This window comes from Solea solea, chromosome 5 (assembly GCF_958295425.1).
Source record: "Solea solea chromosome 5, fSolSol10.1, whole genome shotgun sequence".
Lineage (NCBI taxonomy): Eukaryota > Metazoa > Chordata > Actinopteri > Pleuronectiformes > Soleidae > Solea > Solea solea.
The window spans coordinates 13,276,368-13,293,988 of record NC_081138.1 but is presented as its reverse complement, the minus strand read 5'-3'; the positions used below and the strand labels follow the sequence as shown (position 1 = coordinate 13,293,988).

Below are 17,621 nucleotides of genomic sequence, written 5' to 3'. Positions count from 1 at the left end.
TTGAAAGAGTGTTGCCTCTAAATTGTAATTTTATTGTGAATCTACATCCAGATCAATGAGTTTGGTGAGTATCTGTAATTATCTGTAATATAATGATTGTCAGTGAGCCAAAGTGCTGGAATCAGACCTTGAACTGCAGACATAAACTTTCTTTTCCTGTGGGGGGCAGCATTGTACCTCTCTGTGTACAGCCTGCTCAAAATCATTAATAGAAGAAGAATCAGAAACGATCCAAAGGTCATTAAAACAGTGTTCATCTTTTATATTCAGTGAGGAAAATGCAAAAATACCAATAATACCGCCAGAGGTTCTTGTGTTTGTTACAACAAAAGCACTTCTGTTCCGGGAAGCGAGGCTCATCAGGAATATAAACTGTTTTGTCGCGCTTCAGTTTCTCAGAGAGAGACTATTCAGTAAACTGCAATGTTTTTTGTTGAATTTTGATAATAATTTTGATAATAATTGGTCACTTTCATCCATACATTACATGGACAAATGCGAAAACAACTTTTTTTTGGTCACATTTAGATGAGATTTGAGAGAAAATACGATCGTTCTAATGCACAACAAGAGGCACACGAGTTACCTATAACAGATGAGCATTTTGTTAATCAGTGCCACAAAATAAAAATACTGTTTATTTCATGTAACGCATTGCAAAGCAGACCTGATTAAACACACTATAAAAAAATAATACCAAACACAATGAAATACATTAAACAGGTGAAGTTAAGTGTTATGATTTCAGCTTATTCTTATACATAAATACACTGTGAAACCATGTTATTAAATATCTTAAGTGAAAGCTAAAAGGAGAGTCCACCTTCAAAACCTGTCACATGGTTATTGTACAGTTTTTTTTGGGGATCATAGCTTTTGTGTTTGGCAACTCCAAATATCTACAGCTGATAATTCCCAATTTTAAAGTTAAATTAAATACTATTCTCAACAAAGAAACACTGCATTTGAATTGTATTTGTGTTTTCAGCTCTTGACAAACAACCTGACAATGAATCCCAACATTTAATGTTGATATTTTAGATTACACAAATAGTCGCGTTTATACAAGATCGACTGGGCTGAAAAATGTGTTTTGATGGCATTTACTGAAAGTAGCTGCTTTGTTTACGGGGAGGTTTTCCTTTAAGGATTACAAGAGTAAAAAAAACAAAAACATATAAACAATTAAATGACAGCTGTGGAAAATCAGCAATTACAAAAAGTCCATTTCAGTCAACATTCTTCTCTTTGGTATGTGTTTAAAGGTGGACACAACCGTCCACCTAAAGTGCTCTATACGGTAAAAAAAAAAATGTGGTGAGGCTTTTAAATAAACATGGAGTCATTTTGATTTCTCGGTGTGGTGAGTATGGATCAGACTGTCGATTAATCCGCTGACATCCTCTTCTTTGTAATGTTGCAGCAGTTAGCATCCGCAGTGTTTCATCACTCCCTCCCTCTTCTTTTTCCTTCGCCGTTCTCTTTCATCTTTGCTCTCGCAGCGAACATCTTGCTCCACAGAGTCTGTTGTATTAAAGGTCCAGAAAATTGAGAAAAAACACTGCAAGTGAATAAAGTTTCAGTATAAGCTTCTTGCTCTGACGTTCTCAGGCCCTCAGTTCTGCTGGCTGCTTAGGCCCACTGTTGCTGCACAGTCTTTCAAGCGGTCGCAGCAGTTCGTCCTCTTTGGGTCTGTACGGAACCACATAGCTCTCCTCCTCCAGCAGGATGCGGTTAAGCGTCTGCTCATAGTTAATATGACGACGCACCATCAGTATATACTGTCTCCCTTCCTCCAGTTTAGGACAGTCACACACATTAGGGACCCACAAGAACTCCCGGTGCTCCAGACGGAAGCGGTTCCGGTACGTGTGGATGATCTGGACATCGTAACGCGTCTCCTCGCCCCGGTACAGCTTCCCAAGGACTTTGGCCCGAAACACTGACACAGAGATTTTAACGTTGAGATGAGCATTCTGTCACAAGCTTTCATAGAAACAGTACATCTACGAGATTTAGACTCACCAAAGTCCTTCTTACAATACTGTTTCTGGCGTTCCCGCCGACCTTTAACACGGTGACATTTTCCACAATGTCCTGAAGAACAATCAGAGGTGAAATACACTCACAAATACTGTTCATACATGATAAGAACAGTATTTGTTATTATCAGCACAGCTACAGAAATGTTGTAACTCAACAGTTTTCAAATACACAAGTTTCTTTAACTGACATGACAAACTTTAAATTAAACTACTTCGTCAACTGAGGACATTTATGGCATTTATGGTGATGAATCACAAATTTAAAATGAAATGAAAAATCAATCTGAATATCAGGCTACTGAACTAGTTCAGGAAGCTTTACATGGTGACGAGCTGAGTGTCGTAGTTTATAAGTGCCTTGTTTATTCAGAAAATGGTCAAAGTGTTTTAGCATGTTGGGAAACGTGGAGGGGAGCAGGTGAACATACCTCCAGGTGAGGGCTGAGGCAGGAGGTTTCTGTGGTTCTCCTCCCTCTCCAGACGGGGCAGGATGGGCTGATGGGGGCGTTGCCGGCGAGTGTGGTGGCCTGAGTGATGTGGCGGCTTCACAGGCTTTAAAACTAATTGACACAAAACACACAGCCATGTCAACAATAATTCTGGTTTTCAAAAATTTTACTTCAAATATTTTTATTTATTTGGAAAAGCCAATAAGATAGGTTGTATCAAAAAAAGACCCAGTGGTTAACATCTGTTATCTGTCTTATAACAAGTCAATGTATTTTAAAGTTACTTGTGGGCAGCATAAGAAAATCCAGACACACTGTAGCTTACTGTGTCACCCAACAGATCAGAACAAACAATTAATGCTGAGTGTGGATATATGCAGCCACCTTCAGGCTGCATGCAGATTTCCATGTGGATGTCAGTTTTTACGGAGGTGAGAGATCAACCACATGTGTACACCAGACTTGTCATATGAGAGACAGAGCAGCTGCATTCCTCAGCAGCAGCAGTAAGCAAGGCAGGTCAATGTTCAGATCAACTGCTTTAAATCAAACTTGACCAGAAGCTAGTTTGTTTTTTTAACCCATCATCCACCACACAGGTGTTTTCACTTATTGAGTCTGACGGAGGAGTCATTTAGGACTGAGAAGGTGTGAACAAATGGCTCTATTGACAAGTGTCTTAAGCCCTGTTTCCACTACATGGTCCCAGCTCGCCTCGCCTCAGCACGGCTCATCTCTACACAATCTCTACACCTCAATGTGGGCTGAGTCACCACTGAGTCACTCTGTGTCCACAAAAAATGTGCCCTGAAAAAAAGTCACGTCAACAAAGGAAATCTGATATGAGTCCCTTCAGCCTGGGAATCTTGAAGCCCATGAGCTCTGTGAACACAGCAACATCACAATAAGCGCTACAAATCTTGTGTTTTCACAACAACAGAAAGAACACGTCGGTGTAAAAAGTTAACCGTGTAAAGGTAAAGTGACAACTGAACTGTTGCATAACAACTCATCGACTCATGCTGTACTTCAGGGTGATTAAAGGAAACTGGAAGTGGGTCTTACACCAGAAGGGTTTGATGGTGACTGGAGGAGGACGGGCGGTGGTGGTGGTGGTGGTGGTGGTAGTGGTGGTGGTTGCAGAGGTAGGGTGATTCCAGGGTATGTAGCTGGCAGTGTGGTGAGTCCCACGCAGTGGACTCCTCTTCCTCCCATGGTAGAGGGCGTACTGGTCTGGTGGCAGCCAGTACTCATACTCGATGCCTGGGTTTTTGTCTGTTGCCAGTACCTACACAAAGAGAGCATGAACAAGAGTGGCCTGTTTTTGTTTTTTTTTATTCATACAACTAACATTTAGCATTACTTAGGCTTTTGCAACTGCAAGAAACAGGATTAAGTGCTGGGTATTGATGAAAAAACGTTGATACGGTACCAGTATCAATATATCAGTATGATACAGCTGGCCTGGTTGTTGTCTAGCAGTCGTAAATGGAGCATTCTGCTACTGTCCTCACTTGGTTCCTACGTCTGTTCCTGTGTGTCGATCTGGATGTGGTTGCTGGATTTCTGAGGCCTTGCCAATAATCCTGCATGTGTGGTTTCTATTCACTAACTAAGACCACAAGACTCGATGTATATAAGGACCGGTTATCGAACAGATCACCTCCAGTAGAATAGTTTCAGCAAACTCTCCGCTGGAGTGGAAGAGTTTACCTTACCATGACTGAATCTAACAATTGTTTTCACCTGCATCTAGGTTCAAGTTCACCACATGATCCACCCTCCTGCTTCACTGCCTGAAATTAAGAATCTCACAATATTATTGACAGGAGCCACTAACCCATCAGACGCAGGAACTCTAGAACAAAGCCAGTATTTTATTCATCTTGTGATTCAGATTGTTCATTAACCATTAAATCTTTAAAAATTAAACCTGTTTCTCTTCTACACACAGTGTAGCCATAATTTATATTGCACCACACATGCACCATAAGCAATTTGTTAGTATATTCTAAATATTTATTATCTTTTTTTAATGGGCTACATAATCATAACTATGTAACATTATGTATTTTACTCTTTCGTTACTAATCTGATATAAATGAAAGTTTAACTGGGAGAAAAAAACGGAACTGATGTCAGATTATTCCCGTTTCTACTGGTCAAAACACTCAGTAACTTCTGGATTAGGTCTGCAGTGGGAATGGACGCAATTGAAATTGACCCAGGCTCGGCTAATGTCCTTAACTTTCCTTTAACTTTACCATTAGGTGGAGGTCTTCCTGGGTGGGTCCTGGCACCTCAAAGCTCTCCCATGTGTCTGCTGAACGCCGGTAGAGCAGCTTGGTACCAGCTACACTGTACTCGCCTGGAACGCTTATCTTCCAGTTACCATTGATCACAAACTGGGAGCGACCATTCTGGAGTGCTGGGTGAGGGAAGGAGGTGATGGGAGGGAGGGAAGGAGGGAGTAAGGAAATGTTTGATGTTATTCAGTTTATTAGAGAGTCAAATGTTTGTATGATCATTATCTCTCTACATCAGTGCATAAAGCGGAGGTAAATGCAGACTGTCAGGGGCGGATGTACTGTATGTCAGGTGGCTCTTTACACCAGCTGTTTCCTCTCTGAGCAGGGAGAGGCATTTTCCATGACACATGACGCAATCAAATACCTTCACCTGCCTTGCCCCAGCTGCCTCTTTCAAGACCACAGCATGTACCACTTTGGTGCCTGTTTATTTTAGTCATGTAAACATGGATGAGAATAGATGCCCTTGATTATTATAGTGAGACCAGCCGAGTCCCTTCTGTCTCCAGGGAGAGTAAGCAGCAGGACGTCTAGGACACAGGTTCCTGAATAAGGGGCCCCCAAAGCTCCACAAGGGCTCATAAAGCCCTGTTGACTTTAGGGGTGTTATCATTTTAAAACGTGATGTAGCGATGACTCAGCATCAAAGCTGAAGAGTCACAGAGAGGAAAATACTTATACTAAGGACATGTCTGCTGCGGGCTTTTGAGGGCTAAGTCTTAAAATTAGGTAAAGATTGTTAAACGTGGATTAATGGTAGGGAAGGCATTATTTCCATAAGTGCCCTCACAACTATAGAAAGAGGGATGTTTGAGTGTGTTAGAGAAACGCTGGCTGAATCTTACCCAGATAATTCCTGCTGTTATCGGTGACTCTGATGTGAGTGGCTCCAGCTGGTATCATGGTTACTTCATTGTATCCAAAAGGTCCCCCTGGCCAATACAGACATAGAGACATTCCGTTTCAGGGTTGGGTTTGATTCTATTTTCCTGCTTTTTTAAATACTTCATGTGAATACAGGAAAAGTCAGGGATTTTTTAAGCCAGGGGCATGACTGCTACACTGAACACAGCTTTTTGACCCCATTGAAACCTGGTATTAAAATCTGTCCTCATTGCTCTGATCTCAAGTGAACAGTGCCAAGTACTTTGGCTGAATGATATGGGTAGAAAAGTTGCAAATACATTTTTTAATATAACTTTTAAGTCAATATTCAGTTCAATATAATAATAATATATACTGTGTTATATATATATATATATATATACATATATATATATATATATATATATATATATATATATATATATATATATATATATATATAGTGTATATAAACAATGTTGAGCCATATTTCATGAGATGCCATCAATAACTTCACTCTAGGGCAAATATGACAACTAAAAGAATGATTTAAGAACTATTTATTGTTCAGCCCTATTAAGTAAAGGTGTGAACTCACCTCGAGTGACCTGAATGCATCTTTAGATGTGATCACAATACTTCACTTCCACAGGTGGTTTGAGGACACATGTGTCTTTTGTGTGCATCAAACTCCAAACCCATACATTATTTCTCCGCATGATTTATTTGTCTAATGGTTAATTAGTGTTTTGTGTCTTTCACTCCCTCCCAAGTCTTTTTGTCTCAGCCACTTGTGGTGATACACAGACACAGATGTACACCACTCACAGACACATCTGTTCACTCATTTGCAACATAAATTTAGACACGACGTCCATGTCCATTCACAAACTGGTAAGTCGCTTTGGATAAAAGCATCTGCTAAATGCTTAAATGCTTAAATGCTTAAGTGAGATCCCATCACAAGTGGACACAGGAGACGCATCCAGGGCACATTTTAATGCCAGGTGTGAAAACTCATACTTAAGGCTTTACTTGTTCACTTATGAATGAATCTCTCAGGACAAAGGTTAATACCATGTCTGAAAGGGGCGTATAACAATGTGAAATGAGGTCACAGAAAGAAAAGCCTCAGGTGTTTATTTAACTATTAAAGTTATTTGAATCACTGATAGCTGACAGTGATAATACTCAACTCAACCTACAGGTGTCAAATATGACCAGAAGTCATGTTAAAGTTCCAAAATAAAAAAAACAATGTTTGATGTGACATTGCTACACTGAGCGAAACAGAACAAAACCCTTGTCTGACTGCTGCATACATTTGAGCATGTGAGTGCGACATGTTCTTCACAGTCCAGTGGATTGTACTGTTCAGTCACCAGATTCCTGCAAGCCTTTGTACTTTATATTCAGAGTTAATCTTTGAACGGCACAATAAATCATAAATCACCTCTGTTCATTTTCAGCAATTCTTAACCAATAAGTAATAAAATAACTCACAGTTAATCCAGGTAGCAATTAGATAATTATGTTCGTCAAAAGAACAGTGGCGGGTTATAGCTTGGATCACAATGATGTTACAACATTTTGATTGTCTGTCAATCTGAATTAGTGATGTCAGCGATGACTGTGATTGATGGTTTACGAGATCACTTTAGGAGCTCAACAAGAGACAATTTATGACTGAGCTTGAGCCACAAGGATCGTTTTCACCATGATATTTCACTTGTGAGTCAAAGCAAAAAGAAGAGACAGGGTCCATTTTATGTTTCCTTGCTGTTGTTCAGACAGCTGGTCTGTGTTCTCCTGCTGTTCTGTTACCACTTAACAGAACGTAGTTGACTGCTTTGTGTTTGCTGACAGAGGGCAAATTAAGTTTTTGGAAATTGAAACTGCTGTTCTATGTTTCCTGTGTTGTTCTGTGTGTCCCCAGAGATCATATCTGTGTCAGCAACAGTATATGACGGTGTAATACTGAGATAGAGGGAATTTCAGAGTTTCAGAGTTACATACAGGCAGCTATGAGCTCTAGGCCACTGGTATTTGACCTTGTGAGTAGTCATTTTGTGCAGCCACCATGCACCGTGTTTGCCTCCATGGGGAAACGCAGCTGCAGATGGGGAGAAAACCTCCCAAGGCTACTGATACGCCCAAACAAAACAATCACTATCAGCCTCTTTTTGTCTTGCTAAATGTGTCAGTTCTGGTCTGCCTCACCTCACAGCTATGTGTGGAAAACCCTGTAATGTACTGAGCCAAGTCACAGAAGTGGTGAGTGTTGAAAATCATTGCCATTTTCAGGCGGGGCCAACACTGGCTCTAAAAGATCCAAAGATTTTAGCCAATCTTAATAGCACTTGACTTAAAGCTGGGTGTGTGGCCTTAATACACTTAACCAGTTATTTCATTCAGACTAAATGTAAAGGCCGGCTGGTGTACACCTTGATCTGACTTACGTTTCCACCTAGGGGTGTGTGGGCCAGATACATAACTTACATGGCTATTTACGTAATTTGTGTCAGCTATGTAAATACCGTCATACCAGCGCAGCACAGTGTAGCTTGCCAGTAAATTCCACAAAGAAGAAGAACCGTGAAAAAACAAGAGCAATAATGGAGGACATGCAGTATTCTGTTTTCTTTCTTCTAGGCATGTTGGTGTTAATCACAAGAACAAGACAAGCTTTGTTTGAGAGAAAGCTGTAGGCTACACAGAAACACACAGCTGCTTTTTTCCCATCAACCATGGCACTGAAGTGTTGATTCTCTGTGAATGGGATGGTACGGATAGATTATTTTGACACCGTGTCAACATTTGACAATGGAAACGCAAATCATTTTCCTAAAATACCAAAACGGCTCTCAGAAATGATGGCCAGAAGTTAACGAGTGATTTCCTTCAAAATGGCAGAAATACCACAGTTCCCAGTTCTACTACAGTTGTCCAGTGCTGTGAGAGTGTTGCTTTGACAAAAAGCTACTATTCCTGGTCTTTTCAGACTTACAGACTTACTTATTTGTCAACATTAGGTTTGTTTACATATTAATCCAAATAAACGCCTGATTCGAATAAAAATGCTTCATGTAAACACACAAATCTGGAAATTCCGATGTAGCACATTCAAAAATATTTTATTCAGATAAAGAGAGGTGGTCATGGAAACAAAACTATTGCTTGTCATTAATCAGACATTCACAACATGCTTAATATCTGGAAAGTTTATCCACATCATGAAGCTGTTGGTATTTATCCAGTACTGTGCTAACGTCTTAGGCTGCCATTAGATTTGTTGTTCTAGTAATGCTAAAATGACTGGAAAATGATTATAAAAATTATAACACACAGAAAACATGTATGCAGCATATTTTTTTTCCCCATTGAGAGTCAAGTATTTAGTGTGACCTACCCTTACACTTGAACATTAGCACGACCCTGGCTTTCTAAAAACTGGAGTGAAACCCTAATTAATGTTCCCAGTAAAACCTGTTTGTTCTAATGTTTCATACCAAATAAGGTTTATTGCGCTACATTTTCCTTTAACACACATAAAAACAACAAAGCTGGTGGTGCACTGAGACTTTTGCACAGTACATATATATACCACCACACAGGTGTTAAGAGAACATTAGAAAATTCTAATCTTCAGCCAACTTTAAGTTTAATTACTCACATATCCTTATAACCAGACCTGGTGTACAGTGTTAACAGCCATAACGTATGATAAGACACAAACTGGGCGCCTTTCAAGGTACTGGATACAGTATCTCAAGTCTTACTAACTGTATCTATCAGACCTGGCTCACTGCTCACTGCTCACCAGAATCTGCGATGATGCCTTACTGTTCAGATGTCAGGTATTGTCTCAGTTCTCCTTGGATCTAAACTGTCTACAATAAAATCTTTCAACTGAACTCATCACTAATTTCAGAGGTTCTATCACTGGTCATTTCACCTGGTCCTGAAAATCTCCGTAACAGGTTTGACCACCTCCCTAAACCCTGTTAACCTCTGAGCTGTAGGTACATGTGGGGCTTGACTTTAGCCGAAGAAACTATGGGTTCTTCCTCCTCCTTCCTCAAATGGTAATGACTGTAATTTTAGAGGGTAAATTAGCTGGTTTTCTACTTGGAAGGCAGCCAATGGATTTTGCAAAAATGCAGCCATGGTTAATGTTCACGTCATCAGAGAACAATAAGTTCTTGATTAATGCTTAATGATTGATTGAGAACACTTGGGGGCTGGTATTATACCAGATCATGTTGGTCTGACATCAATTGATTCCATGTGGAGATAATATAATGATTTTCCATGCCTAGGTGTGTGTGTGTGTGTGCATCTTACCGGTCTCTAGACCATTGTTCTGGTACACGCTCTTGTGGTGCAGACAGGTGGTGTTTTGTCCCCCACACACCATGCAGGCGTCCTCCTGCTGCTTGGAACCCAAGATAGAGTCACAGCCTGGCTTCTGTAGGACAAACACACGACTGTTTAAGTAACAAGAGTCCATCTAGTTTAATGTCTGCTGAAGCCTGAGACTTGGGTTGAGAAGCAGCGTTTCCACTTCACACATTTTCTGATGACACTCCTGGAAGCTTTTCACCTTTCCCTCAAGATTTATCTTTGCAGTACGTCTTTCTGCCATGGTCAAGAGAATCCACTCTTTCTCCTCTTATTTGCTTCTCCCTGTCAATTTCTACGTCATACAAACATTTACTTAAAACGGGAAAAAATCAGTAGCTAGGGCCTCACAAAGAAGTTGGCGTTGCAGGGTTGTCTCTGTAAATGTAAAAAATCCCAAAGTAAAGGGCACTAAGGATCAGCTGGATGGTTTATTGTGTGTACAGAATCTTGCTGCTGGCTTTATTACAATGGATAGTTTTCTTCGTTGACCTTCATCTCCTGCTTTAGCAAGCCAGTCAATGGGGAGGTTCCCACAGAAGACAGTGACAATCTAGGGATCATCATTCCCCTTAAGCTCCTTAAAAATGCACACATTGTGCATATGTGTGTGTGCACAACAGGAAATGAATCCTGGTTGACAAGGTGGACAAGGGCCCCTATGAGGAAGTGACAAGGGTTTTGCAAAACATCAGAAGACATAAGAATGCAAGAAAATCACATGTGTCAATTTTAGTGTAAACATAGATCTGGTGCTGCTGAATCCAACCATGATGGACGCCATGCACATTTTAAAACAAATAAACGTGGTCACTGAGAACAGAAATGAGGGTATGATTGAAGTTACATGCAGAACAGGGAAGTGAGTTACACTTACAAATGGTCATGAGAGACACAGGTCAACATGCAGGTGTAAACAGGTCTGCTTTTGACTTGTTTGTTCTTAAAGGTTCCTGTTCCGTAATAATTAGGGATGGGACAATACCACTTTTTGCGTCCTATACTGATATCACAAACTCGAGTATCTACCAATACCTATATTAGTCAAATACAGTCATTTTAGATCATTTAGGAACTATTATTTATGAGCTGTTAACAACACATTTGTAGAAAAGAAGAAATAAGCAGCCCAGACATGATTCAGCTAAAATGCTTTTGCTGAGTTACATTTTTTCTGTCTATATACAGGATTTTTGGATCGTTGTCTGATATCCGATCCAGTGATTTTGACCAGTATCGGACCGATACAGATACTGACCAAATTATTACTAGTCATTCCCATACTCCGGGTGATCTCAGCCAGATGTTTTTACATATTAATTTCTTCAGTCCTTGCGTTTATGGCTTTTCATTCATCTTAAGCAGTTCATCGCATTGGCACTGTGGGCATTTTAGACCGTTGGTCTACATGAAAGCACATCGTTCAGCCTCAGAGAAATGCCAGATGCAGGGTTACAGTTTCTTCTCTCAATTTTACATCAATGCTAACAGTGTGAAAACCAAAACGATCTTTGAATTTTTTTCTTTGCATCTCTGCTATTTTATCACACTTATATTGATGGCGAGTATTGGATAATTACATAATAATTGCTGCACAGCTCAACATTTGGCAACAAGGGAGACAAACACTGCGAAATTAGCTGTCAAGGACAGACACACACACATACACACACAAGCCAGCCATATGTTTTGCAGTCTGATCTCAATTTGTGACCTGCAGGCCTTCACAGCAGCTGCAGTCTGCATCTGCTTCCTGTTTCAGGGCCCGTGTAGCTCTGACCTCGGCCAGCCAAAGTCCACAGCCCATAAATCCACTTATTTACATTATCACACGGCACACGTTTGTATGCACACCCACACATGCACGTAGACATAATGTAAACACAGACACACACTTATCCTTTGTTAGCGGTGTTGACTGTGAGTGTGCCTTCATAAAACATATGTGTCTACTTAGTGTTACTGTAAGTAGGTTATGTATGACATTGCTCTGCATGTGGTACAGGACCCGGGGGACAAAAGTTAATTTCCCTCTTTGTGTGAGGGCAAGAGCGGAGGACAGGAGAGGACAGCCTGAACCTGGAAGGAGGACACTGGTCCTTGTGCTGCTCAGAGCTGTAATGATAACTGAAGGCTGCAGTCCACAGTGCTGAGTGCACTCTGGCCCGAATGCCCAGCATGAAGCTCACTTCTCCACAGAGCTCCAGTGGTCAACATCACTTATTCCACAACAGGGTGGAAATGAGCGGAGGAGACGATGAGAGATTATTTTCAGTTCAGTCCAGTGTCACTTAGAAGACTGTATCAATTCAAAAGAGAAATCAGCAAAGGTCCTCTGCATTTCCTTTATAGGTAATGGTTTGTGGGAGAAAATATGGTCATGTTATGATATGTGAGTCTGACTATACAGATATGTTTGTTGTGAATGTATTTGTTTTTGTGCTTTGATGTGACAGGAAGAGGGAGAGCAAGGGAAAAAAGTGGTTGAGGGACTGAGGGAATCAAGGCTCTACTTACGCTGCTCTAACCTGAAATAAGAGTTTAAGGTTTAAGGTTGTGGAGATGGCTACAAATAAATCAAAGTATGTGTCCGGAAAAGTGTAAAAACACTGCGACACCTCCAAATGTGGTTTTTGTGATAGACTCAAATGTTTTTATTTTGTTAATATTTAATTAAGTGAATGTTCTAACCTCTTTTAGCTTCTAGTTTTTGTTCAAGGATGAGTTTGATGTATGGTCTGGCTTTGTCTCAGTAAAACAACAATTCTTAGCTTCAGGTGATTAAGTGCAAATGAAAATTTTGTCATGCATTTAATCTTCTCTTTATGCTGATAAATCCCCTTTATAACATAAAATACTGTACCTCCAATGAAAACATGATTTAAATCAAATAAATGAAGCATTATTGAACATTAATAATTACAAGAATCACTTTGACATAAATACTATATGTATTGCTGTTTCCAACTCACCAGGCAGCGTCCGTTGACACACATCCCTCCCAGTTCATTGTCGCAGGCTGTGCCATCAAGCACACGTCCAAAGTTGTAGTAGAAGTTGTGGCCCAAGGCCAGGCAGCTCAGTTCACAGGGGTTAGAGCCTGGCAGGGAAGATCTTCAGTCAGTAGCTCATAAGATTATTTTGTGGGAAATAGAGGAGCAAATGGGGGAGTGAGATAGGGAGGTGATCCAGGAACAGAAATAGAAACAGACAGCAGCGAAGGGAAGGAACTGGGAGAGATTTCATGGGGGAAATTCATGGCACAAGTCGAAATTTAACACCCAGCAGGGATCATATTGGGCATGGGAGTCATGGCAGAGTGGAAACTCGACACAGTATCTGAGGAACAAGTGGAAAAAAACAACAAACACAATCTCTATCCCTGGCATTTTCAGATCTGTGAACTCCAAGGGAGTTGTGTTTGTTAAACCTGGGTGTGGAGACAGTTTCACTTCAATGACTCACACATGACTGTAGTTGTAGTTACTTGGTACTGTATTTTGTACACATTTTATATCTATATACAGGTTTTTCTTTGTTAAAGTGAATTTGTATGTAATGTATGTTTTTTTGTAGATAAACATGTTTTATGTTTATCCCAAGTGACAACTGATCTTGACATCACCCATAACAATCTGAACTCCTGCTTAAAGGCCTTGAGGTTTATGATTGAGATCATTCATCAACTCCTCAGGAAAATATTTGCTGATGTAATTCAAGTGAGAAGTATGCTCATTCTGTTCTTTTAGTGGAGTGGAGTTACACGCTGATGGTTTTTGGATATATTTTTAAAGGAATACATTTTACTTTGTATTACTAGAATAGGGGTCGTATTTTTCAAAAATGTGTGGGTTTTTTTTCTTCTTGTTACGTGCCCACCAGTGACACTTGGTCCAAGGATTGAAACTGCAACGCTAATTCCGCACTTTTTAGACCCACTCATAGGGGGACGGGACCTCATTCCCAGAATGTAAACAGTGTCCGCCATCTTTGCTAACAGTTAAGCTAACAGGACCAAGTGTCACTGGTGGACATGTCAATGGTTTATACTATTTGGAATGGTATTATACAAAAAATATCTAAATTATATCATATTTTAGTTACACTAGTTTTCCTTTTTTTGGGACTTTTGTCATTGTACTGTACGATGATAAGTTTTCCTCCAGTCACATTTGGTTGTATCCCCTGTAACCTTTGAATTCATTTAAAAGAAAATGCCATGAGAAAAGACATGTAACTCTACAGGGCTGTAGAGGAAACCTTGTGGCTCCAAACAAGACTTGAATAGTTTGTTTCACTGACCTCCATGAAAGGTGGTCCATCTGAAGGAGTTCCCAGCCACTAATGGTCTGTCATTGAAGGCAGCACACTGCATCTCTCTGAAATCCCCAGAGCCGGCAGGACACTCCTGCACGTAAACAAAAACACATATAGTATTGGATTAAGATAAACTTATTGATAGCTACTTCATACTTGACACCAATTCTTACCAATTGAATTTTGAAATAACATCTTAAACCTTCAATAAAAAGCTGACCTATTGGGAAGATAAGCAGACTTTGTACAACACAAAGCCTCATGTTTCTATCACCAAGTGCTGCAGAAAATGGGGTCTAGATGTGTGTCAACACATCGTACATGCTTAAACACGCTGCATCCCTCTGACTGGCTGTCCAAACACAGCACAACATGTCTGACCCCACAGCACGTTTCCGACATAATATCAGTCTGACTGCAGCGTGACTATGAGTTAAGCACAGCAAAGAGACGACACGGGCTTGTGTGTGTCAGTGAAATTCCAGATCACACCCTATCCATGCAACAGCTGCTACAGCAGCACCTAATGCACTTCCATGACCAACTTGTGGAGCAACCTCCAGCCATTGTTGTGAAATGTTTGCATTAAAAGTCACGTTTTCAATACAGTGTGAAACATCATGCTGAATAAACCTTGGTGTTGCAGATCTTGTATTGCCTGGGATCTCCTGAGCATGGTCCACCCACTGGGTTCCTGGAAAAGAGATTTAGATTTATGGAACTAAATATGGAAAACTTGAGTGTGGGAGCTACTGTAATTGCTGGTTATATTAAAATCTTTTTTTTAGCACATTAAAATAAATTAAGTTTGCTTGATTCTCATTTAAATAAATAATATTGAAGTCACTTGTGCTTGCAGTTAAATGTAGTAAATGTAGTTTAACATTGTAAAATCAACATAACTCATGGATACATTAATGTATAAAATCTGGATAAGAAATGTTCATCAGCTACTCTTTGATGTTTACATTTAAATATACTTAACAATAGTAAACTTGTAAAAAAGTTCTAAGCTAAAATAAATTGATATACAATGTTTTTAGGGTGCATTTGAGGGTGGTATGTGTTGATCAAATACTAGGATACGAAGTAAAGATGATGGAATCACTGATGCACTGTAAATGAATTTCCTCAGCTTTATTTCTTATTATTTACTTTATGTCACTTTTTATTGAATTTTACAATTTTTAACTTACATCATAAAACAAGACATAATAAATATTTTCCTTTCATTTCATTTCATAAAATACTGGACTGTGTTATCCCGGTTAGATGCTTGGATTTACCTGGTGAGGCAGGTACGCGTCCGCACTGAGGCTCCGCCCCCACAACTGCGGGAGCAGACGGACCAGCCGTTCCACCCTGCCCACTCGTTCCTGAAGTGCAGCTGCCTTCGAGCACGTGCTGGACGCCCGAGCGAGGCCTCACTGGAACGATCCCACGCAGAGACCCAAGATGACTGAAGCGCAGAGAGAATACAGAAAGAAAGAAAGAATCCTCTTTAACGTTGACATGGACGACAACAACTCCAAAACTTTATACCAAAAGATAAATTGTTTAAATTGGGCAGAGAGGACACTTGTGAGTCAAGGTGTTACTTTAAAGCTGCAGTGAGCAACTTTTCATGATGTCTTTTTTTTCTGTTTAGTCTTTGTGACATTATTTTTTTGTTGCTTCCTACAACTGAAAAAGGGCTCTGTCAGGCAATACTATCAGACCTGACTTGGGGAGCGTTACAGCCAGATTTTTGGGCAGTAAAATTCACTCTCACACAAAACTTTTTAGTCATCCTCCAACCTGGTCTCAGCCACTTAGGTAATGGTGATTTGTTTATATTTAAGTTATGCACAACAGCTTTAAATATAATTGCAAGCAAATTCTGTCAAAACATCACGTTCTCAGTGACACACACACACACACACATTACAGTAACTTAGTGATATTATGTTGCTTTTGAAAAAGAAGGAGAAATGATGGCCATTACAATGCACTTGTAATGTCCTTTAAAAACAATTGGCACTTCAAATGTCAATAAAACATTGTAACATGAATGTAAACTACATTTTGATAAATGTTGCACATGTTGACACAATTCTGCCTGATCACAGTGATACGTTTTTATCCTGTTTTATTGTTTTTCTTGGACAAATTGTGGAGTCACTCAGTCGGGTCCGTGTCAGTTGAGCAAGCAGTTATCATCACTCTGTCTCAATGTTTAAGCCGGCGGGTGGTAAGTAGCAACTGTCAGCAGCTCACACTCACAACCTGTGTGTGTGTGTGTGTGTGTGTGTGCGCAGAACAGAGACTGTAGTGTTGAAGGAACATCATTTGTAAAAGGTTTGTTGGGGCGAGTTGTGTTGTTTGACGCCAAACAAAGCCCCACATTATTCATAGCAACAAATCCCACAGGCAAATCCATCTATATAAAGAGTAGGTGGTATAAAAAAGAAACCCTGAGAGCCTGGTGGATCAGGATCATCACAGCCAAACAATAAAAGTGATTAGAGAAATCTCAATAGCACTGCTCTAACACATTCCAGAGTTTTGGCCCTGGAGGAGGAATGAAACTGGCAGCTTTCCCACCGGTGTCTCATACAGGAGTGGGAAAACACACACACTGTGTGTGTAAGAGAGAGAGAGAGAGAGAGAGAGAGGCTGAAGTCACAGTCATCTGGAGTGTCTCTTGGGTAAGAGGAGAATAAACACTTAGGCCAGATGTGAATGAGAACATGTGCAAAACAGAACTAAATACAAATTGTCCTCCTTTCCTGAAACTTTCTCCATTAAACGGACAGATTAATGCAGCAGGAGTCACCTATGTGTAATCAGATTATCTGCCTTAAAGCAGGAGTAGTTCATGTTGTCATGTTCCTGTTTTATAACACAGTCAAAGAACAGAACAGTTGAAAGTCTATGAAATGAAGTGGAAAATCTGAAACATGAATAGATTAGATTTTGGTGGTGAAAGGACAAAGGTTAATGTGAAACACATTTTTGGCTAATTAACATTTTTTCTTAAAAAAAAAAGACCAAATTGACAAATTGATTGAAGTCTGGTGTTTCCTATTATACGCTCAATGGATTTTAAGTGTAATGAAAACAACTTACCTTAACTACATGATTATCTCCACAAAGAAGTTTATGTGATCACATTGTCTGCCTGGTTGTGAGCAGCATAACTTAAAATGGAACAGGCAGATTTTAAGGTAATTTTCTGGGAATGTAGTTTATGGCCA

The 17,621-nt window shown here is 40.0% G+C and overlaps 1 protein-coding gene across 1 annotated transcript in view; it reads right to left on the bottom strand.

Annotated features, from left to right (window-relative positions):
- Window positions 1-238: 238 nt before the first annotated feature.
- Window positions 239-17,621, bottom strand: part of adamtsl5 (ADAMTS like 5) — a 32,348-nt gene continuing 14,965 nt past the window's right edge. Inside the window, exons 3-13 of the mRNA XM_058629258.1 lie at window positions 15,672-15,844; window positions 15,019-15,079; window positions 14,371-14,476; window positions 13,041-13,168; window positions 10,012-10,135; window positions 5,649-5,735; window positions 4,759-4,922; window positions 3,560-3,782; window positions 2,474-2,605; window positions 2,026-2,097; window positions 239-1,942 (exon numbers count right to left, since the gene is read on the bottom strand). Coding sequence (XP_058485241.1) covers window positions 1,608-1,942; window positions 2,026-2,097; window positions 2,474-2,605; window positions 3,560-3,782; window positions 4,759-4,922; window positions 5,649-5,735; window positions 10,012-10,135; window positions 13,041-13,168; window positions 14,371-14,476; window positions 15,019-15,079; window positions 15,672-15,844 — 1,605 coding nt within the window. The 3' untranslated portion in view covers window positions 239-1,607. The remainder of the gene's footprint in view (window positions 1,943-2,025; window positions 2,098-2,473; window positions 2,606-3,559; window positions 3,783-4,758; window positions 4,923-5,648; window positions 5,736-10,011; window positions 10,136-13,040; window positions 13,169-14,370; window positions 14,477-15,018; window positions 15,080-15,671; window positions 15,845-17,621) is intronic.